Source organism: Pecten maximus, chromosome 3 (genome assembly GCF_902652985.1).
Source record: "Pecten maximus chromosome 3, xPecMax1.1, whole genome shotgun sequence".
NCBI classification, from domain to species: domain Eukaryota; kingdom Metazoa; phylum Mollusca; class Bivalvia; order Pectinida; family Pectinidae; genus Pecten; species Pecten maximus.
In genome coordinates this window covers 48,028,618-48,054,555 of record NC_047017.1, presented here as the reverse complement: position 1 = coordinate 48,054,555, position 25,938 = coordinate 48,028,618, and the positions used below count along the sequence as shown (strand labels likewise).

At 36.3% G+C, this 25,938-nt stretch overlaps 2 protein-coding genes across 10 annotated transcripts; one reads left to right on the top strand and one right to left on the bottom strand.

The window, feature by feature from the left end:
* The first annotated feature begins 907 nt into the window (after window positions 1-907).
* LOC117324398 lies at window positions 908-25,934 on the top strand. 8 transcript variants are annotated; one of them, XR_004531980.1, is made up of 7 exons: window positions 908-1,221; window positions 17,519-17,631; window positions 18,129-18,257; window positions 20,126-20,200; window positions 21,183-21,321; window positions 21,831-24,859; window positions 25,502-25,934. XR_004531980.1 is itself a non-coding variant. In XM_033880244.1 (6 exons), exons 1-6 carry the CDS (start codon window positions 1,003-1,005, stop codon window positions 22,185-22,187), a joined length of 1,032 nt encoding a protein of 343 aa, XP_033736135.1. In that variant the 5' UTR covers window positions 908-1,002; the 3' UTR covers window positions 22,188-25,222. The 8 variants fall into 8 exon arrangements, 2 of the variants coding, with proteins under 2 accessions (XP_033736135.1, XP_033736136.1); XR_004531979.1 differs by having other exon boundaries at window positions 25,181-25,934; XR_004531978.1 differs by lacking the exon at window positions 25,502-25,934 and adding an exon at window positions 24,860-25,222 and having other exon boundaries at window positions 21,831-24,698.
* LOC117324397 (nascent polypeptide-associated complex subunit alpha, muscle-specific form-like) lies at window positions 3,172-17,134 on the bottom strand. Of its 2 annotated transcripts, none has more exons than XM_033880243.1 (7): window positions 16,595-17,134; window positions 8,117-8,877; window positions 7,455-7,609; window positions 6,821-6,889; window positions 6,125-6,299; window positions 3,887-4,051; window positions 3,172-3,340 (listed from the first exon to the last, which is right to left on the bottom strand). In XM_033880243.1, exons 1-7 carry the CDS (start codon window positions 16,698-16,700, stop codon window positions 3,329-3,331), a joined length of 1,443 nt encoding a protein of 480 aa, XP_033736134.1. In that variant the 5' UTR covers window positions 16,701-17,134; the 3' UTR covers window positions 3,172-3,328. The 2 variants fall into 2 exon arrangements, with proteins under 2 accessions (XP_033736134.1, XP_033736133.1); XM_033880242.1 differs by having other exon boundaries at window positions 6,821-6,892; window positions 16,595-17,133.
* Window positions 25,935-25,938: the final 4 nt, after the last annotated feature.

The window sequence follows — 25,938 nt, the reverse complement described above, 5'->3', positions numbered from 1 at the left end:
GGCCGGTGGTTTTTCTCCGGGTACTCCGGCTTTCCTCCACCTCCAAAACCTGGCACGTCCTTAAATGACCCTGGCTGTTAATAGGACGTTAAACAAAAACAAACCAAACTGAAAAAGAAATGGCCATATCGTGTTAAAAAAAAACCCAACAACAAACAAACAATCAAAAAACACTATGTTCATGTGATCACGCTAACTTCACTTGTAACTCGAAATTTACACGCACTTGTATTTAGTTTTTTAGTTTTTAATGAACACAATTATAATTCAATTCACAATAGAAAAAATATTACAGTAAGTGTTTGTGTTCTTGCGCTACTGTACTTGGACTGGGCTCGCTTGCATAATAATTCTTTTTCGGCATAGCCGTATAATATTCTTTTGGCCCCGGATATGAAGCGACAGGTGGCGTTACTGGTCAAGATGCAGTATGTGATTGGTCAATGTAGCGGTAAATGGAAAATGCAGATATGCAGTTAAAAACGAAACAAAGTAAAGATTGAATGCAAGCTGAATAAGTGGATGTATCTGTTCAAATGACCCATTAATAAAATTATATTCCAGATTCAAATGCAGTCTTATTATCACCAAAATTATTCAAACTGATGTAATTTTAACTTCGTTAATTAATTCATTTCACCAGCAGTTTTACATTTATAACCATTAGCATTAAAAGTATGCCGTTTATCTTTTTCTTTAAGATATTTCTTGATTCTATTGTCACCTTTCATTTTATATAGTTATCAGTTCACCTATTTTTCACTATTAACCATATAGCTACATGCACTTAATCCAAAGTTTTCTAGTGGGCGCGGCCTTTTCTATATTGTTCAAATTTCCGTATTCGCATTCCGATATCCGGCTCTAATTTTACGTTGACCCGGAAGTTTACATTAACACATGGGGACATGCCATGCAAAGTCTGCTAAACGAGTTATCATAACCGTTATGTAGAAATTCACAGCACAGAACGATGGTATTACCTCCGTAAATGTGACAGATATGAATATGAGACTAAACACAAAACGCCTTGCATTTGCAATGTGCCTTAGCTTTCTTGTGGTGACCATTGTGTTGATGTACAACTGGAAACCAAGTCACCATCACAAGAATCCCTTCGAAATAGACATCTATGACGACGGTGACTACGACGAAGAAGCGAAGGATGAGATTTTACGTCAGCATCTGATAGACTACCCTTTATTCAATGTGAAAGTACAGGTAATACATTGTCTTGTGGCCAGGTTGTGTTTACTGCTGTTTTATGATCACTGGACAAACAGTGTTACAGACGAATTACAATGTGTCAATGAAAATGTACTGTTTATGCTAATAGCCCGAGTTTTCTCTGGCCCTAACACCATGTCTGGTGTAGCCCGAGTTTTCTCTGGCCCTAACAACATGTCTGGTGTAGCCCGAGTTTTCTCTGGCCCTAACACCATGTCTGGTGTAGGGCCAAAGCGCACTACTATATAAAAACGTGGAATTATTCGATACCATTTGGTGTCACTAAGAATCTGGTGCAAATACAATAAAATCGGGTGTGACATAACACCTACCTTACATATATGGATAAATGAGATATTTATTTACCACAGAACACCCATTTAGTCCCATCTAGGTGTTTTATTTTGTCCGTATAGACCCTCGCTTTATGCCAGTCAAAATTTCATACTGTTGACCCACCATTTTGGTAGTGATAGTATACAACTAACCACCAGAATCCGAACGCAGTGGGCCGAAAAGTCCACATATCATTTATTGTGTTTTTCTTTTTACATAGCTTAAATTAAGGAAACTAAGCTAATTATTTCCTAAAACATGTTATATTCAATTCAAAAATTCATTATTTATAAATAATAAGCGGTAAAATATATAAAAATAAATGTTTTTTTCTTTTTGCTCCATCATGCACTGATTAGGGTAATTAGGCCGCCTGCAACCTACATAGTTAGCAATATGGCATCGAGTCAAGTATGAAGTTTTGACAAGCGTAAAGCGAGGGTCTATACGGACAAAATAAAACACCTAGATGGTACTAAATTGGTGTTCTGTGGTACATAAATATCTCATTTATCCATGTATGTATAAATAAACGGTGTCGGATAATGAGAATAAATATTATTGGGCTTGTAGGTTCCTGGAATGAATCCCTACAAAGATTTGTGGAAATAAATTACTTTGACTCATATTCTAGACCACAGGAGTTTAAACAGGTTCACCAACAGACATGTTAAATCAATATAAACTAACTCATTGTTTTCTGGGATAAAGTCCAGCATGGTTTATGAAAAGAAATAACATTGACCCATCAATAGGAGTCAACTTTGATTTGCTGAATCAATTGGATAAGGTATGTTTTTGTCTCCCTAAAATGAGATCTGACAATCAGGTTTGAAGGGATATGACTATTTAACGTATGTTTTCAGGTTTTCAGATTTTTAAAAAAGTGATTTGGCTTCAGAAATTGCTAAAAATCAAGGGTCAACTGGATGCCTTGCTATATATATTTATTATAATATTCTTTATCTAGAAATTTGTATTTCAACAACAACCTCATCACTCTGGCATGGTCTAATTGAAATAATCAAACTGAGAAAATGTGTCCCATACAGTCAACATAGAGGCATTTGTCCACTTATACATACAATACGTGTGAGTAGGTGAGCTTGCTGTTTTATTATCATTACGTGATGCTATGTTATTGTGAAAAGATATGAACTTCAAAATCAGCAGTCCAATTTAAATTTTCAAAGAAATTTTGATGAATCATGCATGCAGATGAAAGTTTTGAATTTCTGATAAACTACTTATAGCTTGTTGACATTAATTATTTTATATAAGTAATCGCATTGCACATGCAAACATGGTTTTGAATGTGAGTTTGAGTGATACAGGCCTTTGGAATCTCCTGTTTTATTGTCATTAATACGGTACAGGTAAACACAATATCAATATTATCATTTTTTCCAGTATTCTGTGTTTTAATTCGTCACAAAAGAAGAATAAAAGACGTGATAAACATACAATAAGCATTTATTGACTTGTAAAAATAATGTAGACAGTAACTGTTACACTGGCGTGGTGAACGATAGACAGCACTACTAGAAACACTCACTCAATGTTGAACACTCAGATCCAAACCATCACTTGGAGATCATACACTTTTGTGTTGTTTTTTTTTTATATAAGTATTAAACTTAAGTGATCTGTATATATTGATCAGGTTCTCTGCCTTTGGTAGACCAGGGGACGTCTGTCTCATCACAAAGAACATGCAGGCTTTCACTGTGTCAGTTGCTGTTAGATGTCTTTCTATTGGCGGTGCTCAACTCTTTACCTGTACAAATTAAAATTACATATAATAATCTGTTTTATAGATTGATTGCGGTATTCATAAGAACTAGGTAAATTAACATTGATAGAATCACTCATTTTAAGATAATGTTATGGTGATATTTGAAATACTTGTACGTATACTCTATCATTTCAACTTTTTATGTGATTTTTCTGTGAAGTAAGTTCTATGAGATGAGGTTGACAGAAGTAAGAACAGTTATTACATGCTAATGACAGTCTTGCTAAATACAGTAAAACCTGTACTAGCGGACATCTGTCCATAACAGACAGTTCCAAGAATCACCAATGAAAATCACTGTAAATATCATGTATATAGCGGTCACCTCCCTAATACGGAGAGCGGACACTTAATTTTGTCCTTATGTTGTTCTGTATAACTGTATGTAATGTTCAAAATTAAGTTATTTCTATATCTGCCAATCATTAAAGTTTCAAAACATTATCCAATTGACTGCTGAAATTTTGTGGGCATTTTGAGCTACATGTACAAGTTAGATGTGTTTTGATTTTTGACATGTTAACATACCATACTTGTGATCTTGAGCGTCTTGACTAGGGATCTGTTTCCTATGTGTCTATGGTCTGCCAATCCCCTCGTAAAGCTCTGGCCCCGCTGGATAACTAATGCTGAACACTGCACAGATTTATTCCGGATACTGCATCTCCACGTGGTAGTTCTGGCTGTGGATCCCTAAATATAATAACAGTTAATATTAAAATGTGTTCAGTAGTGATATCTAGTCTGAACAGTTAATATTTAAATGTGTTCTGTAGTGATATCTAGTCTGAACAGTCAATATTAAAATGTGTTCTGTAGTGAAATCTAGTCTGAACAGTCAATATTAAAATGTGTTCAGTAGTGATATCTAGTCTGAACAGTTAATATTAAAATGTGTTCTGTAGTGATATCTAGTCTGAACAGTCAATATTAAAATGTGTTCTGTAGTGATATCTAGTCTGAACAGTCAATATTAAAATGTGTTCTGTAGTGAAATCTAGTCTGAACAGTTAATATCAAAATGTGTTCAGTAGTGATATCTAGTCTGAACAGTTAATATCAAAATGTGTTCAGTAGTGATATCTAGTCTGAACAGTTAATATTAAAATGTGTTTAGTAGTGATATCTAGTCTGAACAGTTAATATTAAAATGTGTTCAGTAGTGATATCTAGTCTGAACAGTTAATATTAAAATGTGTTCAGTAGTGATATCTAGTCTGAACAGTTAATATTAAAATGTGTTCAGTAGTGATATCTAGTCTGAACAGTTAATATTAAAATGTGTTCAGTAGTGATATCTAGTCTGAACAGTTAATATTAAAATGTGTTCAGTAGTGATATCTAGTCTGAACAGTTAATATTAAAATGTGTTCAGTAGTGATATCTAGTCTGAACAGTTAATATTAAAATGTGTTCAGTAGTGATATCTAGTCTGAACAGTTAATATTAAAATGTGTTCAGTAGTGATATCTAGTCTGAACAGTTAATATTAAAATGTGTTCAGTAGTGATACCCTAGCCTGAACAGTTAATATTAAAATGTGTTCAGTTGTGATATCTAGTCTGAACAGTTAATATTAAAATGTGTTCAGTAGTGATATCTAGTCTGAACAGTTAATATTAAAATGTGTTCAGTAGTGATATCTAGTCTGAACAGTTAATATTAAAATGTGTTCAGTAGTGATATCTATAGTCTGAACAGTTAATATCAAAATGTGTTCAGTAGTGATATCTAGTCTGAACAGTTAATATTAAAATGTGTTCAGTAGTGATATCTAGTCTGAACAGTTAATATTAAAATGTGTTCAGCAGTAATCTCTAGTCTGAACAGTTAATATTAAAATGTGTTCAGTAGTGATATCTAGTCTGAACAGTTAATATTAAAATGTGTTCAGTAGTGATATCTAGTCTGAACAGTTATAATATCAAAATGTGTTCAGCAGTATAATCTCTAGTCTGAACAGTTAATAGCAAAATGTGTTCAGCAGTATAATCTCTAGTCTGAACAGTTAATATCAAAATGTGTTCAGTAGTGATATCTAGTCTGAACAGTTAATATCAAAATGTGTTCAGCAGTATAATCTCTAGTCTGAACAGTTAATATCAAAATGTGTTCAGCAGTAATCTCTAGTCTGAACAGTTAATATCAAAATGTGTTCAGCAGCAAATCTTCAGTCTGAACAGTTAATAGCAAAATGTGTTCAGCAGTATAATCTCTAGTCTGAACAGTTAATATCAAAATGTGTTCAGTAGTGATATCTAGTCTGAACAGTTAATATCAAAATGTGTTCAGCAGTATAATCTCTAGTCTGAACAGTTAATATCAAAATGTGTTCAGCAGTAATCTCTAGTCTGAACAGTTAATATCAAAATGTGTTCAGCAGCAAATCTCCAGTCTGAACAGTTAATAGCAAAATGTGTTCAGCAGTATAATCTCTAGTCTGAACCGTTAATATTAAAATGTGTTCAGTAGTGATATCTAGTCTGAACAGTTAATATCAAAATGTGTTCAGCAGTATAATCTCTAGTCTGAACAGTTAATATCAAAATGTGTTCAGCAGTGACCTCTATTCTGTAGAGTTGATATCAAAATTTGTTTTCAGTGGTTATCTCTAGGCTGTAGAGTTTATATGAAAGTTTAACATTTGAATATGTACAACTATATATGTACCATTTCATCAACATTATCAATAATACATTATAACTACAAACTTCACTTCTGAACCTTGGCTCATTCTTATACCTTGTTACCCTGACCTTGACCTACCTTTACTGTGTAGGAATATCCATCACTTGATACAAGTTTCCTGTGTCCGCGCCTAGTGCCGTTCTCTATGATTTCGTACCGGGTCTCTTCCTCATCATCATCATCCTCGTCATCGTCATCGTCCTCATCTCCCTCATCTTCCTCATAATACAAGTTGGTCCTCATACTCGGAAACCTATTAACAATGAAATATGATTCAAATGAGTGATACTACTGACTTAATTAAGATTTTATTTGTAACAATTATACCTTCATTTCACAAAGGGCTTTAATTTTGGATTAAGAGATATGGTTATTATTCACAGTACTTATATAAACTTCCTAAAAATTTGTTAACAGAGTTCATTGTAGGATACCAAATTTTCAATGTTTCCCATTTTAAATTGGCAAAACATTCTGTCTCCTCAAAACATGTAAAAACAGCAGCTGTTGTACAGGTATGCATCTTAGATTATTAGAGAAGTGTCAAGTGAAACTTGGGTGTATACACAGTGATTTTTTTCAACTTTTTCATGAAGTGATATTATCATATGTAGAATGATATTGGCATATAATATGTAGAATGATATTGGTATTATAATATGTAGAATGATATTGGTATAATAAAATGTAGAATTATAGTGGTATAATGATATGTAAATTTATAAACTATAACTGATGCCAGGATTGCTGGTACATGTAGTATACACAACTTACCATGTTTCCTCATCTGAATCGTCCATCATGAAAGCCTTGTCCATCTGGCATGGGGACTGGTCATCAAACCTACTGTCAAATAAACAAATCATGAATTATGATTCTGGTAATAAATGATGTCACTTGACAGACTGTACATAAGGACCTATACATTCAGCTGATCATGATGACTGGGATATACATGTGGACCTAAACATTCACCAGACCATGATGACTGGGATATTGTGGACCTAAACATTCACCTGACCATGATGACTGGGATATACATGTGGACCAAAACATTCACCTGACCATGATGACTGGGATATTGTGGACCTAAACATTCACCAGATTATGATGACTGGGATATACATGTGGACCAAAACATTCACCAGACCATGATGACTGGGATATTGTGGACCTAAACATTCACCTGACTATGATGACTGGGATATACATGTGGACCTAAACATTCACCAGACTATGATGACTGGGATATACATGTTGACCAAAACATTCACCTGACTATGATGACAGGGATATACATGTGGACCTAAACATTCACCTGACTATGATGACTGGGATATACATGTGGACCTAAACATTCACCTGACCATGATGATTTGATCACCTGACCGTGATGATTGTGACTTACATGTAGCTGTGGTTGTTGCGTTTTACAATAAAGGTGGCATCGGCAGCAGCAGAGCTTCGTCTGTATGGACAATGATGTAGTACACGTGGTATAAAATTCAACGACCTAGATACCGGAGATGTCTCTCCGTCTGTCTCTGTGTCTGTCTCATCAGACTGAAATGTAAAGGTGGTAGCTACAGTATACATGCATGTAGGGAAACTGATTGGTAAATTATTTGGAAAAAAATATACCACTATGGAAGAAAATATCAAGAAATATTGAAATCAAAAGTGAAATATGGTTCTTATCTTAATTTAGATATGTACAAATGTATAACTTTCCTAAAATATTTTGAGGTAATTATCTATCAATTTATGTTCAAACTATAGTATACATGTATACATTATATGAATTTTATCTTGTGGCTCTATATATACATATATATTTCAATAAAATAAGCAGGCTGTATATATAGAGCTCTGATAAATATAAATTGTATAAAGCATTGCCTCGTCTGAGCTCTGATAAATATTGTATAAAGCATTGAGTCTGATATAAAGCATTACCTCGTCTGAGCTCTGATAAATATTGTATAAAGCATTACCTCGTCTGAGCTCTGATAAATATTGTATAAAGCATTGCCTCGTCTGAGCTCTGATAAATATTGTATAAAGCATTACCTCGTCTGAGCTTGAGCTGGATTCAGTCAGTACCACTGGACGCCTACGCACAGGTGTTCTAGCTGGCTCTTCAATCTCATCCAGTGTTGGTGTGGCGGGGCTCTCTGTCACCATGGGCGTGGTTGGTCCCTCCATCACTGTGGGCGTGGCGGGGCTCTCTGTCACCATGGGTGTGGCTGGTCCCTCCATCACTGTGGGCGTGGCTGGTCTCTCCGTCACCATGGGCGTGGTTGGTCCCTCCATCACTGTGGGCGTGGCTGGTCTCTCCGTCACCATGGATGTGGCAGGTCCCTCCATCCCTGTGAGCGTGGCTGGTCCCTCCGTCACCATGGGCGTGGCTGGTCCCTCCATCACTGTGGGTGTGACTGGTCCCTCAGTCACTGTGGGCGTGACTGGTCTCTCCGTCACCATGGGCGAGGCTGGTCCCTCCATCTCTGTGGGCATGGCAGGTCCCTCCATCTTTGTGGGCGTGACTGGTCCCTCCATCTCTGTGGGCATGGCTGGTCCCTCCATCTCTGTGGGCATGACTGGTCCCTCCATCTCTGTGGGCGTGACTGGTCTCTGTGTCAAATTTGGTGTGGTAGGCCCCTCTGTCGACATGGATATGACTGATCTCTCTTTCACCATGGTTATGACCTGTCTCTCTGTCAGGTTGGGTGTGGCTGGTCCCTTTCCTGGAAGTGGACAGTTGCTGCAGTACCATGTTTGAAGACCATCCGGCTCACCTCTCACAGTTGCTTTGTAGACTCTCTGAGAAATACCTATAATGTTTGAATGTTAATAGTTTCAGCAGGATACGTTTTAGGTTTCGAGGTCATAAAATGAATATAAAGATGGTGTTCAAAAAGCTGCACACATTTGTGACAGGATCTACCATAAGTCGTACTAAATCCGTGTCTAATCATACCGTCATATTTATCTAATTTCGTCGTCATCTGTAATTATCCAATATGCACTCCTAGCTACTAGCTCCCCTACCAAGAGTCAGAGGTTGTGTGTTGCCCCCCTAGAAGTACTTTAGGATAAATATATGCACATAGATATTTGTTTAATTAAGATAATTTTATTTTGCATACAGATTTAATATATTTTGAAGAAATGGAGTAAATTAGGCCAAAGGGAAAGTTAAACTATTGTAACTCTAAACTGGTGAAATTATGATGTTCGTAATTATGAGTCACCAAAGACATGTCAATCTACCAAAGTAATACCAAGGTCATTGTGTCAAAGGTGATCTTAATAATAAACCATTATATAACATTTTGTGTCAGGTCAATAAAGAATCTTTCATCCAGTTAATGGTTTATTAGGGCAGTATATATGTATGAAGCAGTGATGAGAGTTCCATTTATCCACCAATGTTAATTACAACATACTAGTAAACTCCTATATAAGGTACGTATCACTTCAGTAGGGCTGCGGGGGAGTCCTAACATTTGGTACACCGTGAAAACATAGACAAAATTATTGTTTCTTTTTCATTTAAGTTATACTTCTTCACAATAACCCTGCTGACTCAGAGACCTGATATTATATGCCAGCAGCATGCTGGTATGAAGGGTTATCAAGTTTGTTCGAATGAATGATTTAATATACTTTCAAGGTCACAGTGGTCAATTGTGCTCAAATCTTTAAATGTATTGTTTTCAATAATTTGAAGGCCCATAGACCTGATATTATATAAGGCCAACACCATGCTACGATTAAGGGCTATCAAGTTTAATCAATGACCTTGGCCTATTTTCAACTTAGGTCAAATGTCAAATGTGCTGATTTATTTTGACTAAAATAGTAAATAACTGCTTCTTAATAACAAAGATACACAGCGACTTGATAATGAGTTTGTAGCATACTGAGATGAAATGGATACTTTGTTTGTTCAAATGAATGGTATTGACCTTCTTTAAAGGGCAAAGGGTCAAATGTGTTCAAATCTTTTAATGACAAGAGATCCAGATACCTGATACTGAGTGTAAGCATATGCTAGCATGAAGCTTAAATACAGTTGAGTATAGACTAAAGGTTACATACTCTGAGTTTACCTGGAGTTCTTTCTGACTCCAAGTCTACCTGGGTCCACATGTAACCCAGGTACATACATGTATACATAGATCTACATGTATTTATATACTCATAGATCTACATGTATTTATATACTCATATACACATTTAGACTCGTATATAATAATTGAACAGGTCTTTCACTTCAAATTAAGTGTTTTTCATTGAAAAAGTATGATAGCTTTAATATGATCAATAAGATATTAGTTAATGTTTTATCTTTGTATATATATCATATTATCATTATTTTGTTGATTATTTTTTAGTTGGTTAACTAACAATGCATTTAGTATAATTTATTCTTTTTAGGTCACCTGAGACGAAGTCTCAAGTGACCTATTCTAATCGCCTTTTGTCCGTCGTCGTCCGTCGTCCGTCGTCCGTCGTGCGTCCGTAAACTTTTTACATTTTCGACTTCTTCTCCAAAACCACTTAACAAAATTCAATGAAATTTGGCAGAAAGTTTCTATGGCTGAAGGTCAACCAAAATTGTGAATTATATGGTCCCCAGCCCCCAGAGGCCTGAGGGGTGGGGCCAAAAAGGGTCAAATTGACTAAAACTTCAAAAATCTTCTTCTCTACTCTCAGATATGGTAGAATCAAATACTCTTCATAGATGGAAGGGTCTTAAGGTGCTTTACCAAAATTGTGAATTTCATGACCCTGGGGTCTCACGTTTGCCCCTGGGGAGGGGGTAAACTTTACTATAGTTTATATAGGGAAATCACATTTTTGACTATTATTTGTTGGATTTGTATTGGAATTCATTCTAACTTGTATCAAATTATCAGCATGGGATGACAGTTTGATGGTATGTACATGTTGGCCCTGGTTGACCCCCAGGGGCTGGTGGGCGGGGCCAAAAAGGGTCAAATTGACTGAAATTTCAAAAATCTTCTTCCCTATACTCTCAGATATGTTAGAATCAAATACTCTTCATAGATGGAAGGGTCTTAAGGTGCTTTACCAAAATTGTGAATTTCATGACCCTGGGGTCTAACGTTTGCCCCTGGGGAGGGGGTAAACTTTACTATAGTTTATATAGGGAAATCACATTTTTGACTATTATTTGTTGGATTTTTATTGGAATTCATTCTAACTTGTATCAAATTATCAGCATGGGATGACAGTTTGATGGTATGTACATGTTGGCCCTGGTTGACCCCCAGGGGCTGGTGGGCGGGGCCAAAAAGGGCCAAATTGACTGAAATTTCAAAAATCTTCTTCCCTATACTCTCAGATATGTTAGAATCAAATACTCTTCATAGATGGAAGGGTCTTAAGGTGCTTTACCAAAATTGTGAATTTCATGACCCTGGGGTCTAACGTTTGCCCCTGGGGAGGGGGTAAACTTTACTATAGTTTATATAGGGAAATCATATTTTTGACTATTATTTGTTGGATTTGTATTGGAATTCATTCTAACTTGGTTCAAATTATCAGCATGGGATTACAGTTTGAAGTTATGTACATGTTGGCCCTGGTTGACCCCCAGGGGCTGGTGGGCGGGGCCAAAAAGGGTCAAATTGACTGAAATTTCAAAAATCTTTCTCTATACTCTCAGATATGTTAGAATCAAATACTCTTCATAGATGGAAGGGTCTTAAGGTGCTTTACCAAAATTGTGAATTTCATGACCCTGGGGTCTCACGTTTGCCCCTGGGGAGGGGGTAAACTTTACTATAGTTTATATAGGGAAATCACATTTTTGACTATTATTTGTTGGATTTGTATTGGAATTCATTCTAACTTGGTTCAAATTATCCTCATGGGATTACAGTTTGATGTTATGTACATGTTGGCCCTAGTTGACCCCCAGGGGCTGGTGGGCGGGGCCAAAAAGGGTCAAATTGACTGAAATTTCAAAAATCTTCTTATCTACTATATGTTAGAATCAAATACTCTTCATAGACTAGTACTGACCCCATTAGGACTGATGGGTGGGGCCAAAAAGGGTCAATTTAGTTGGCCGAAATATTTCAAATCTCAGGTGACCGTTAAGGCCCTTAATTTTGGGCCTCTTGTTTTTATTAGAAAAACCTTTTTACAATAATTGAACAGGTCTAGCTTTCACATCAAATTAAGTATTTTTCATTGAAAAATGTATGAAAGCATTAATATGATCAGGGACAACATACACATGTAGGTCTCTGGTATGATTTGAGGAGTTTATCCAAGCCATGTTAATTTATATAGAAATTGGGAACAAACGAAAATATATTTGGCAAGTTGTTTGTGGTCTATCAAAATGTGTAGAGTCTGTGTGGATCAGAACTAGCTATCTTGCACTTGTATAAGTACTACTGTTTGAGATTTCAAATTACTTCCAACAGTTATTTTTTTAACATACAAGTTGTGGGTTTTTTTTGCCACCTTGATAGAATATTGCGGAACCAGTGTCTCGTTTGTATTTACAGTTTAACATCAAACTTTCATTTCTGTTAGGTAAACCAGGCAATTCAGTATAGGATTGAACTTGAGGCTTTGCGGTTGTTGACAATGTTTATTTTAGTTATAGCCACTATCACCCACTGTTGGGTCTCTGATTAATTGCTCAACAGTTCACACATCAGTGTTCAACACTTCACACATCAGTGTATCCCCTCCCCCCCTCCCCCTCTAAAAAAACCCCACCCTACAATGTACTTACAGTATGTACCTGTATATCACACCTGTGTGGAGAGAAGACTTACACTGACCCCGATACTGACCCCATCTTCCATGTAAACCTTGTAAGGTGTGAAGATCTGGACTGGTGTATACTGTCATCTAACAAGGTAATGACCCCCTTAATTGTTAGATGGAAACTGGACATCACACCTTACCTTTATCTTATAGGTACAGAATTGTGACTGTCTATATCTGACCTTTGCGAAATGATATATGACTACATGTAGCAAAGGATGTATATAATGTACATCAGTCCTATTACAGTAGTATTCAAAAACATTTTTTAGTCATAATTATAGAAAAATGACAAAAGTCAAAACTGGTTTAAACTATATATATATGTATGGATTTATAAACAACTTGTTCTTTTTATATGGATTATAGAAACTAGTTAAAATAGCTTGAATATTAAATTTGTTTAGAAATGGTTTAATGATATTGATAATTCTTCAAAAACAGTTTTAAATCATAATTATAAAACAATTAAATGTCTTTGATATAATGGAAGTATGTATAGAGTATTAGGTCAACATGTCAATCACCATAGATTAATATAATTTCCATGTACAAGTTAAATACTTATCGAACATCCCACATACTAACTGTAGCTGGCTTTACATCATTTTATATATTTGTATTTGAAAATTTAAACAACCATTGTACATTCATGATTTTTGACTGTATTTGTTACATTAAATGTATGAGTCACACATAGATCTTGACTGATTGGGGATAGAAAACAATGTGGTTCCAACAGGTCAGTTTCACAGGTCAGTTTCACAGGTAAATTCTACATAATGCTGCTGGTGTCCAACTGCCCTGGAGGCAAATTGTACCCAGGGTCCTATAATCCTGTTGACAGGATAAGGACAATATATACTAATTACAGGTAATGATATAGCTTTTAACAATTAACAAATATTTCTGATAGACTAAACAAATATTAATAATGATATTAACAGATCAAAAGTAGTATGTGAAATGTATTTGTTTATAGATAAATTTTACATAAGAATCAAAGAATATGATATAGTCTGATTACAGACCCAGGGCAGACTGGGTGACTTATAGGACTCCAGGTACGTCGAGTGCACTCCAAGTTTACCTGGAGTCTAAATGGAGTGTCCTCATCGTGCACATGGATGTAACCCTTAGTCTATATCAAATGTAGGTCAAATGAATGACCTACTTCTGTGGCCGCATGGATCAATTAATTAAAATTTCAATAACTACGAGGCTGAGAGACCTAATATTTTGCTTGAAGCATAATGGGATGAAGGGCTATCGAGTTTGTTCCAATAAATGATTTTGACCTTATTGCTTTCAAGTTGCAAGGGACCATAATGCTAAAATCTTTAAATGATCTACCTGCATGCATGTTCTCATGTATATATCCAAGACAGCCAAGAGGCAGATGATCTTGGGGCTGTAGCATACTGGCAAGTAGGCATCTAGCATTATCTGATATGTTTAAAGAACGATCTTTACCAATGTGCCAAAGTTGCTAAGAAACCTGAGATTGGTCTGATCATGATGCATACTTAGCATGAATTAAGTTTGTTCAAATGAATGACCTTGGCCTAATTTCTAGGTCACATATGTCAGACATGTTCATATAAATAATCTTGGCCGTCTTTAATGTCAAGGCCATAGGTGTCAAATATGCTTAAATCTTTAAATATTCTCAATAACCAAGAAGCCCAGTGACCTGATATTCAGGTCCACTGAAGCATATTGGGATGTACGTAGGGCTAAAAAAAACTGAATGAATGACGTTAAACTGCTTTCAAGGTCACAATTCAAATTAAATTTAATTAATGTGCAAAAATATTTAATTTCAACCTGTAGCATGCTGGGATGAATCGAAGGACTTCCAATTTTGTTTGACCTTTATAACATGCTTTCAAGGTCACAGGATCCAATATTATAACCATTTAAACTAGTACTTCACAATAACCAAAAGGCCCAGAGACCTGACCATTTGAATTGCTCTGTAACTTTCAAATGAATATTCTAATTATATAAATTTTGCTTAATCTCACGTTTGAATGAAGGTTAATTATCAGATTAGCGTTCAAATAAATGACCTAAAGACCAGCTTTAGAGTTGCGTTACAGGTAATTAAAGCTCATTAGACTTATAAATGCTTAATTGACAGAGACTATCTCTATATATAATTTTCCCAATGTATATGGGAGGAAGAGTAAAACATTCTTGGATCTATACTATTTCTCTTTACTTGTATTGGTACTTGTATTAAGTTATATAAATATTGCAGTTTAAATGACACGGTACCCTGTATGTCTAACAAAAACCTCATGTAGGACTCCTTATCACTATAGCAATGGTAGTTATATGAGACAATAGAAATTTTGTTTGTTTCATTCTTGTAGGCATTAGATTAATTATTGTTTGAAGTAAACTTAAATTAACAAATGGAAATAGTGAAAGCCAGCAATGTAAACTGTTATGCGTGCAAAATATGATAAAATAATGATGGACAAAAGTGAGTATTTAGAAAACAAATTTATATCAAAATAAGATTTTTGACAATCAGCAGTATATAATGCAATATTTATGTTTATGAGGAAAGAGACTAATTTCCAGCTCTAAGAAATAATTTACACACACATGTAAACGTGATATCGAGTTGATATGTACAGTGTTACTGTGTTTTGTTCACTTCTAAATTCAATTAGTAATTATATTTTATAGTGTACATGTATATAACAAGAAACAATTAGATAAGAATTGGCAATGTAAGTTCACCACCGAGATAAAGTTATAATAAAATTTATATGTTTCAGTAGACTTTTCATTTCAACAAATTTTATTATACAAGATGTTATAGCTAGTACAAAGGGATTTGACAACAGGCTTTGCCTATATCAGTCTTCTCCCACATATTGCCATTTTTATAAAGTAATATTGATAGAATTTTTCTTGACAAATTGAACAATAGAACTATATAATTAGAGTTATTTGTAACACTTGCACATACACTCATACACACATCATTGTAATAATTTAAGTCGTCATTCATAGTTTAATGGAATAATTTATAGTTAAAAAGTATCAAAAGTTTAGGAAATATTTTTATTTATATACATTATATATAGAAAATAGATAATTATACAAGACTTTGTAAAGCAAAAGCGCTTCACCTACCTGACCGTGAGAAAAAAAGAGTATTTTATTGAACAATTAAAATGATATACATACATATCAATGAAATATATAATTTATTGATTCAAAGAGAAATAAAAGAGAATTAAAACCTTCTCGAATTAGTTATAAATCTGTCTACATTACTTAATACAAATTTATTAAGATCAAGTGAAAGTTCATAGTTACCACATGTTAATAAGTTAATATTTATAAAACCAACTTGTATAAATATGTCATGTATAAATTTAAGTGCCTTATATGGTTGTAATTTGGACAGTAGAAGAAGTAATGCTCTAGATCCTCAGAATAATAACCACAGGAACAGGCTGAATTTGGAATTAGATGATCTATTAATCTGTGATAATTTAAGTTGCTAGCAGAGTTTCTTAATTGGCAAAGAGTGATATTTAATTTTCTAGGTGAGCATAGTTTAAATAAATGAGTAGTATCAGTGTTTAAAGGCCTATTTCTATTCAATTTTGATTTAAAAATGTTCAGTGAAGGAGCACTAGTTAAGTCTATAACATACATATAAAAGATGAAAATTAAAAAAAAAAAAAAAAAAAAACGAGTACTCACCTGTTTCACACAAGCGGTGCTGCCAGCGGTCACATCCGTCACACTGTAGGGCTTCCTGTCGGGTACGTACGGGACAGTCACACTCAATACAGTCGTCAGAATCCATCACAGAAACTACGTAATTGTCAATTTATTGTATTGTATATATGTACTGATGAGCTCTAAAGCTTAAAGTCAATAAAATGAATTGAATTGAAGTGTCTGTTCTTTTTGTCATCGGTGAGATTTTCATTGCTACAGTTGATTGGTTGGAGGTTTGTACTCGCTATATGAGGAACTCTAATTAAGTCTTTAGAACAACAGCTAACTAGCCTGTGTGGGTATACCCGTGTGGGTTAGTGTAAACATCACCTACCTGTGTACACTCCAGCCATCACTGTCATTGTACTGTCCACCTGTGATGATCATTAGTGTCCATGCTTCAACTTATTATGTCATTATACCATAACTTACACAAACATGTACCCATTCCATCATTTAATCTGGCTTCTATTAGACAAAAAAAATAGAATGATGATTTCATCAATAGAAAAATGACATTCTTTGTATTTTGAATCGGATCACATATATACTTATGTTGTGTATCGATCAACTTTGCAGTAATAATATTATATAAACATATACCGGTATCTGGAATTTAACAAGTTTACATAACTCGGACCTAAATAAAGTTAACTTTTAAATAATATTTCAATTCATTTGAATAAAAGTTTAGATTAAAAAAAAATGATGGGATGTATACAAAAAATGTATTATAATTAACACATGTTGTCATTTAAAAAAAAGGTGCTGAATTATGTTTTCATATAGGAGATTAAATTTTGCAATGTTAGAAAGATTTCTTGGGGTATACTAAAGAAAGTTCACATTTAGAAAATAAATCAATTTCTTATATTATTAATGTTTTAATCTTTGAAATTTCAGAAAGAATTTGTGCGTCCACCTGTGTTAGTTCCACAGATACTGGTGAGAAAAATTGACCCTGTGGTTATCACATCATCAATGTCTGATGCTGAAGTAGAAAATAACTTCTTCAGGTAATACAATTATAAATGTCAAAATGAACAATTCCTGAACCCTTCAGCTCCTCGGATCAATCTATTGTAATTTTGTGTAATATGTTAGATATGGTAATTTGATGCAAGCTTATTAATGGAAGCTAATTTACTCCTGCATTTTTAGTTTATTAATAAACACGCCTTAGTGTCTATGCCAGATATTTTTACAGACATTATTGATGGATCAGGAACTTCTTTGACAATGTTAATTTCAGATTTGAAGTAGAAATTTAATTGATTATGAAAACTTTTTTTCCACGAACCTGGCTTATGGATAGATTTTCAAAAGATTATTTACCAAACAGTTACAATTTTCAGGGGAATTTGTCAATATTTCAATTAATTTATCAATGTACCAAATAAATGTTCAATTTATCAAATTGTCAATGATTTTTTCTGCAAAATCCAATGTTCTATTTGACATATGACAGCCGTTCAAGGAGGCATGTTGTGTGATATAAAGTCTATCCTTACAGGTACATAGAGACAAAAGATGTGATCTGTAAGAACGACAAGAGGCTGGGATTCCAACATGATGGAGGCTACAATGTGTGCTTCGCTCCACCCTTTGGTCTCCGCAAACCTTGTATTGTGTATTCATTTGGGTAAGACATCTGTCAAATGAGCAGGTCACAGAATTGATTTTGGAAATAAAATTATCTGTTTTCAAATAATATACAGTAATATGTGGAGACATGTATAGATATCAGATTTACACTGAAATCAGGAATTCATTAATTTTGACGGAGTTCAGAGGTATACAGATTTAACAGATTTACAGAGCTGAGGGTATAGGGCTCCCTGGCTATACAATGGGTTGTCTGTCATCTGACATTGGTTGTCCAGTGGGTTGTCTGTCATCTGACATTGGTTGTCCAGTGGGTTGTCTGTCATCTGACATTGGTTGTCCAGTGGGTTGTCTGTCATCTGACATTGGTTGTCCAGTGGGTTGTCTGTCATCTGACATTGGTTGTCCAGTGGGTTGTCTGTCATCTGACATTGGTTGTCCAGTGGGTTGTCTGTCATATGACATTGGTTGTCCAGTGGGTTGTCTGCCGTCTGACATTGGCTGTCCCGTGAGTTGTCTGTCATCTGACATTGGCTGTCCAGTGGGTTGTGTGTCGTCTGACATTGGTTGTCCAGGGAGTTGTCTCTCGTCTGACATTGGCTGTCCAATGGGTTGTATGTCGTCTGACAATGGTTGTCAAGTGGGTTGTCTGTCATATGACATTGGATGTCCAGTGGGTTGTCTGCCGTCTGACATTGGCTGTCCCGTGAGTTGTCTGTCATCTGACATTGGCTGTCCAGTGGGTTGTGTGTCGTCTGACATTGGTTGTCCAGGGAGTTGTCTCTCGTCTGACATTGGCTGTCCAGTGAGTTGTCTGTCGTCTGACATTGGCTGTCCAATGGGTTGTCTGTCGTCTGACATTGGCTGTCCAATGGGTTGTCTGTCGTCTGACATTGGCTGTCCAGTGGGTTGTCTGTCGTCTGACATTGGCTGTCCAGTGGGTTGACTGTCGTCTGACATTGGCTGTCCAGTGGGTTGTCTGTCGTCTGACATTGGCTGTCCAGTGGGTTGTCTGTCATCTGACATTGGTTGTCCAGTGGGTTGTCTGTCATCTGACATTGGCTGTCCAATGGGTTGTCTGTCACCTGACATTGGTTGTCCAATGGGTTGTCTGTTGTCTGATATTGGCTGTCCAATGGGTTGTCTGTTGTCTGACATTGGCTGTCCAGTGGGTTGTCTGTCATCTGACATTGGTTGTCCAATGGGTTGTCTGACGTCTGACATTGGCTGTCCAGTGGGTTGTCTGTCATCTGACATTGGATGTCCAGTGGGTTGTCTGTCGCCTGACATTGGCTGTCTAAAGGGTTGTCAAACATGGGCTGGCCAGCATCAATATTTTCCTTTAAATGACTTCTCAGTAACCAAGAGCCATAATATTAGAGTGGAAGCATCATAGGATTAATTCAACCAAGTCTGCAAATATAAACCTTGCATATATTCAAATTAATAGCTAGTGTTCAAACTGGTAAAATCACTCAAGGGACTTCTTCTGATTAACTAAAAATCCTTGATTCAAGATATCAGTTTCCTGACAAAGTTTTCAGAAAGAAATCACCTTCATTGACTCATATTCAAGGTCACTTGAGTTAAAATTGTAATTATTTCTTCTGATTAAACTAATTACCTTGACCCATATTTAAGGTCAAAGGGCAGGTTAATATACATTTGTTAAAGCACATACACTTTCAAACAAGGTCTTTTGATCAATACTAGACAGTTCATTGTTTGTTTTCTGTTTAATCACTTGAGTAAAGCAACAAAAATAATGCAAGTAGGAGATAATGTACATTATCGTGGAGTATTTAATTTAGTCATAAACTTTTGCAAAAAAAAAAAATTCTTTTTCAGTGAAATATTTTATTTGAGTTTAGTCTTTGATTATACCCTTGTGTGTTTCTTCTCCAGAATTTATGACGACTGGAATTTTGATGATGCAGTGTCCAAGATCTACAAGTGCAATGTATTTTCCTTTGATCCTTCGTAAGTCTGAATACTTCAAGTATCGTGATACAATTTTGAAGTCCCAGCCATTTTGTGCATGAATGTCCAGGGGAGTATTGAGAGGATGTCCAGGGGAGTATTGAGAGGATGTCCAGGGGAGTATTGAGAGGATGTCCGGGGGAGTATTGAGAGGATGTCCAGGGGAGTATTGAGGGGATGCCCAGGGGAGTATTGAGAGGATGTCCGGGGGAGTATTGAGGGGATGTCCATTGGAGTATTGAGAGGATGTCCATTGGAGTATTGAGGGGATGTCCATTGGAGTATTGAGGGGATGTCCATTGGAGTATTGAGGGGATGTCCATTGGAGTATTGAGGGGATGTCCATTGGAGTATTGAGAGGATGTCCTGGGGATTATTGAGAGGATGTCCTGGGGAGTATTGAGGGGATGCCCAGGGGAGTATTGAGAGGATGCCCAGGGGAGTATTGAGAGGATGTCCGGGGGAGTATTGAGAGGATGTCCAGGGGAGTATTGAGAGGATGCCCGGGGGAGTATTGAGAGGATGCCCGGGGGAGTATTGAGAGATTCCCTAATGGCTTCCCATCTTGGGTTTAAACTTAATTCTTACAAAGATCTAGTATGAGAATCAGTTTGAGATAGTATTTCAGGTTTTAAAGTTTGAATCCATGGAACAATAATGTACTTATTTTGCTATTAATGCCATAACCCTAGCATGATTGATTGATGGGGCTTAACCTCCTTGTTCCGGTCCTAAACCAGCCTAGGACATGTTCAAATCATACACTGGTTATAATAAACCAGAGTCTATTACTAGTCATTGGTCTGATGAAGGTGTTAGTGTAGTCATGGAATCACCATACTCAAATCATACACTGGTTGTGATATACCAAGTATATTTACAATACAATACATGTATTTACTGAATCTGTTAAAATGAGAGTTTCCTTATAGATTTTTTTATGATTTGAAATAGTCAGCAGACTTTTCCATTTTGTTCTCAGAATTTCCAAACCAGACCATAACCGGAGCTCATTGATAAAGTTCCAGAAAATTGGCATCGGAACCAAAAATGAGGTCAACAGAAAGGGTTGGACTCTGAAATCTCTCGGATCTATCTTACGTGACAATAACCATGAAAAGGTAGGACAGAGGATGATCTTTTTATACTGTTAGGCTTTAAGCCCTGCCAGGAAGTAAGCCCTGTCAGACAATAAGCCCTGCCAGGAAGTAAGCCCTGTCAGACAATAAGCTGCCAGGAAGTAAGCCCTGTCAGACAATAAGCCCTGCCAGGAAGTAAGCCCTGTCAGACAATAAGCCCTGCCAGGAAGTAAGCCCTGTCAGACAATAAGCCCTGTCAGAAAATATACCCATATTATCTGAGGTAATCTACCAGTAGTTAAAGTATTCTTGTCTCCCAAGATGTCCTACATTAATTATTGTCTCCCAAGATGTCCTACATTAAATCAAAGTTTATATGTCACCCTCCCTGGCTTATCACAGGATCAATATGGCTATGTTTCCAGAGACAAACAGAATAACTAATCTAAATTTTGTCTGTGGAAAGAGAGAAGATACCATTACATATCTCCATGTGGTGTGGTTTACCATTCCAAACATCTCAGTAATATACACCATTGTTTGTTTACCAGACAGTCATTGATTACCTCAAGTTTGACATTGAGTTTAACGAGTGGGCTGTACTAGTCGCACTCCAGGAGGAAGGGGCTCTGTGGAATGTCAAACAGATTGGTTTTGAGATCCACACACGGGAGTTGTTCCGCCAAAAAGAACATCCGTATCGGAAAACTAACAAAGAAGATTACATCCGGATGTACAAGATCCTCCGAACTTTAGACAGGATGAACTTCAAGCAGTTTAATTTTAGAATGAACCCCTTTGGGATGTTCAAGTCCAAGGTCACAAATGTATCAAGGTCATGTTGTTATGATATACATTTTATGAATATGAACTTTGTGAAAAAGAATTATACTATTGTCGAGAGATGATATTTTGACATTGTATAATAATGTGTTTTGATATTTCATTCCAAAGATAATCATGGCATTTGTTTACTAGTTGGTTGTTATCCATATATTCTGTTGGAGCTGTGCTTTGTGGGTATATATATATGTACCTCTCTGCTTGTGTATTTCTGACTGGAAATTGTATCACCGTCAGGAGTATAATCATGGTTGTGAAATTTGTTTTACAAATATATTTTGTTAAAGATGTGATTTATTTTCTAGGTTATTTATATTAGGGGAAATATTTTGCACTTGGTATAAATGGACAATTTTTATGCCTTGAATGTTTATAACAGATGATGAGATTAGATAAGATGTGCTTCCACTCCTTGTGTAAGTGTCGTAAGTGATAAGATAAATAGATGTCTACATTGAAGTGATATTCTACTGTGTAAGTCTAGCCCAGAGTAACTCAATGTGTAATTCTAGCCCACAGTAACTCAATGTGTAAGTCTAGCCCAGAGTAACTCAATGTGTAAGTCTAGCCCAGAGTAACTCAATGTGTAAGTCTAGCCCAGAGTAACTCAATGTGTAAGTCTAGCCCAGAGTAACTCAATGTGTAAGTCTAGCCCAGAGTAACTCCTACCATGCCTGGTTCAATACCACACAATACCACACAATACCACACCGTACCACACAATACCACACCGTACCACACAGTACCACACAGTACCACACAATACCACACTGTACCACACAATACCACACAGTACCACACAATACCACACAGTACCACACAGTACCACACAATACCACACAATACCACACAGTACCACACAATACCACACCGTACCACACAATACCACACCGTACCACACAATACCATATGTATTCTGCAAAAAGCCTAGGACTACTTACACACCTAAACTTTGGCTATCTCGATCCATTGTAAGATTGTAGTAAGCCAGAGGTCCTGAGTTTGATTCCAAGCAGAAGTGATGATTTAAATTCAATAATCATGCACTCTGTTACATGTTTATTACAGACAAGGACTAATAACAATAAGAATGATTATATAATGAGATTACTTCTACTTGATCAGTTTTCAGTAACTAGTGGTTGTATAGGCCTACATAAATTTACATAACAATATCCGTATTTAAAAGAAAATCTTCACTATGCCTTGTGGTAATTGCCTGACCTTGAAAATGATCAACATAGAAAAAAAAATTGTTTGCTTGTGGTTGTTACTGTTAAATGAATGAGTTGTTTACTGATGTGAACAGATTTATTTTTGTGTTGATGGACGTAATCGATGATTTGGTAATGTTTTTACCAGCTAAACAATGGAATGTTCTTCATAAGTTAGCCTGACAGAGTTACTTCCCTTCGACCTGATGTACAATAAAATCTTATGGTTCACATAATTATGATTTAAATCATACCAGATACACTAAACAATTTATGTAGGTAATTCAAAACTTACTCAGGTAATTTATGTTTTACCTGTTGATATTTTTAGCTCACAATCATCATTAGCTCACAATCATCATTAGCCCACAATCCTCATTAGCCCACAATCCTCATTAGCCCACAATCCTCATTAGCCCACATCAGATGATGGACTATTCAAATCACCTTGGTGATTAGTAAACAATCCTTGTTATTGCTATTTCTCGAAAAGTACTGAAAGTATATTTCTCAATCTTTACATGTCTGCTCTCTTCGGTCCCTAATTGTGCACATGCAATCTTGAGTCTGATTTGGGAAAATCTTAAAATTGTTATCTATATTTCTCAAAATGGTCTTCTTGGATATTTCTTAGATTTTTGATTCATATGAAGGTTTTCCTTGTTATCAGATTAGTAAGAGGGAAAGAGAAAAGAGGGGATATTTAGAGAAAAGATGAGTAAAAATAATTCATTGTAGATGCCAAAATCCCTCCGGGATCTCTTGTATGTAAAGTAGTTTGACCATTATTGTATCATTCGTTATATATTGGACCTTTGTTACGTTTTGTTAGTGTTTATATCTGTTTGTTAAGTTAATGTTAATATGATTATGTATAGCTACCTGAGGATAATATATACTTGAGATGGCATTGTTTTACACTTTGGATTTCTATAGCACGAGGGGAGATAATCTGGTGAGAACATACTCCCATTAAATGGAATATTCTTCACTCATAGCCAGTGTCCCCTAGTCATACCCATTACACAGCAATATGTCTCAGAATGTAAGGATCAAACACACATTCAAGTCCGTGTTTTATGTATCTTTATTATTCTGATTAAATCCTATTGTGCTAACCAGAAACTAAAAGGTTCATCATATCAATTATTTTATATAACAATAGACATGTATATGTTTTATGTGTATATTGTGTGGTGTGTCAAAATGTAGAGTTGGATTGAGTGGAAGATGATTGTAATGGAGGTTGTTTATATTTGTCAATTATCATCAAAATGGTGCTACAATCTTTTCTAACACTTGCTGACAGCAGTATGATGTAGTCAAGATAGAAACATGTTGGTTAGGTTGGTATGTCGTTAGGTTGGTACGTTGTTAGGTTGGTATGTCGTTAGGTTGGTATGTCGTTAGGTTGGTACGTTGTTAGGTTGGTACGTCGTTGGGTTGGTACGTCGTTAGGTTGGTACGTCGTTAGGTTGGTACGTTGTTGGGTTGGTATGTAAAGGTAGAAACATGTTGGTTAGGTTGGTACGTCGTTAGGTTGGTACGTCGTTGGGTTGGTACGTCGTTAGGTTGGTACGTCGTTAGGTTGGTACGTCGTTAGGTTGGTACGTCGTTAGGTTGGCATGTCGTTAGGTTGGTACGTCGTTAGGTTGGTACGTTGTTGGGTTGGTATGTAAAGGTAGAAACATGTTGGTTAGGTTGGTACGTCGTTAGGTTGGTACGTCGTTGGGTTGGTACGTCGTTAGGTTGGTATGTGGTAAGGTTGGTATGTCGTTAGGTTGGTACGTCGTTAGGTTGGTACGTCGTTAGGTTGGTACGTCGTTAGGTTGGCATGTCGTTAGGTTGGTATGTGGTTAGGTTGGTACGTCGTTAGGTTGGTATGTCGTTAGGTTGGTATGTTGTTAGGTTGGCACGCCGTTGGGTTGGCACGTCGTTAGGTTGGTACGTCGTTAGGTTGGTATGTCGTTAGGTTGGTACATCGTTAGGTTGGTACATCTTTAGGTTGGTACGTCGTTAGGTTGGTACGTTGTTGGGTTGGTATGTAAAGGTAGAAACATGTTGGTTAGGTTTGTATGTGGTTAGGTTGGTATGTTGTTAGGTTGGTACGTCGTTAGGTTGGTACGTCATTAGGTTGGTACGTCGTTAGGTTGGTATGTGGTTAGGTTTGTATGTGGTTAGGTTGGTACGTCGTTAGGTTGGTACGTCGTTAGGTTGGTATGTGGTTAGGTTGGTACGTCGTTAGGTTGGTACGTCGTTAGGTTGGTACGTCGTTAGGTTGGTACGTCGTTAGGTTGGTACGTCGTTAGGTTGGTACGTCGTTAGGTTGGTACGTCGTTAGGTTGGTACATCGTTAGGTTGGTATGTCGTTAGGTTGGTACGTCGTTAGGTTGGTACGTCGTTAGGTTGGTACGTCGTTAGGTTGGTATGTTGTTAGGTTGGTATGTCGTTAGGTTGGTACGTCATTAGGTTGGTACATCGTTAGGTTGGTACATCGTTAGGTTGGTACGTCGTTAGGTTGGTACATCGTTAGGTTGGTACGTCGTTAGGTTGGTACGTCATTAGGTTGGTATGTTGTTAGGTTGGTATGTTGTTAGGTTGG

Coding starts and splice junctions, on each gene's coding strand:
- LOC117324398 (XM_033880244.1), top strand. CDS start 1,003: ATGAATATGAGACTAAACACAAAACGCCTTGCATTTGCAATGTGCCTT. Junction 1,222..17,518: donor TATTCAATGTGAAAGTACAG/GTAATACATTGT, acceptor TTGAAATTTCAG/AAAGAATTTGTGCGTCCACC. Junction 21,322..21,830: donor GTGACAATAACCATGAAAAG/GTAGGACAGAGG, acceptor TTTGTTTACCAG/ACAGTCATTGATTACCTCAA.
- LOC117324397 (XM_033880242.1), bottom strand. CDS start 16,700: ATGGATTCTGACGACTGTATTGAGTGTGACTGTCCCGTACGTACCCGA. Junction 8,878..16,594: donor GCACCGCTTGTGTGAAACAG/GTGAGTACTCGT, acceptor CAAACATTATAG/GTATTTCTCAGAGAGTCTAC. Junction 4,052..6,124: donor GATATTCCTACACAGTAAAG/GTAGGTCAAGGT, acceptor TATTATATTTAG/GGATCCACAGCCAGAACTAC.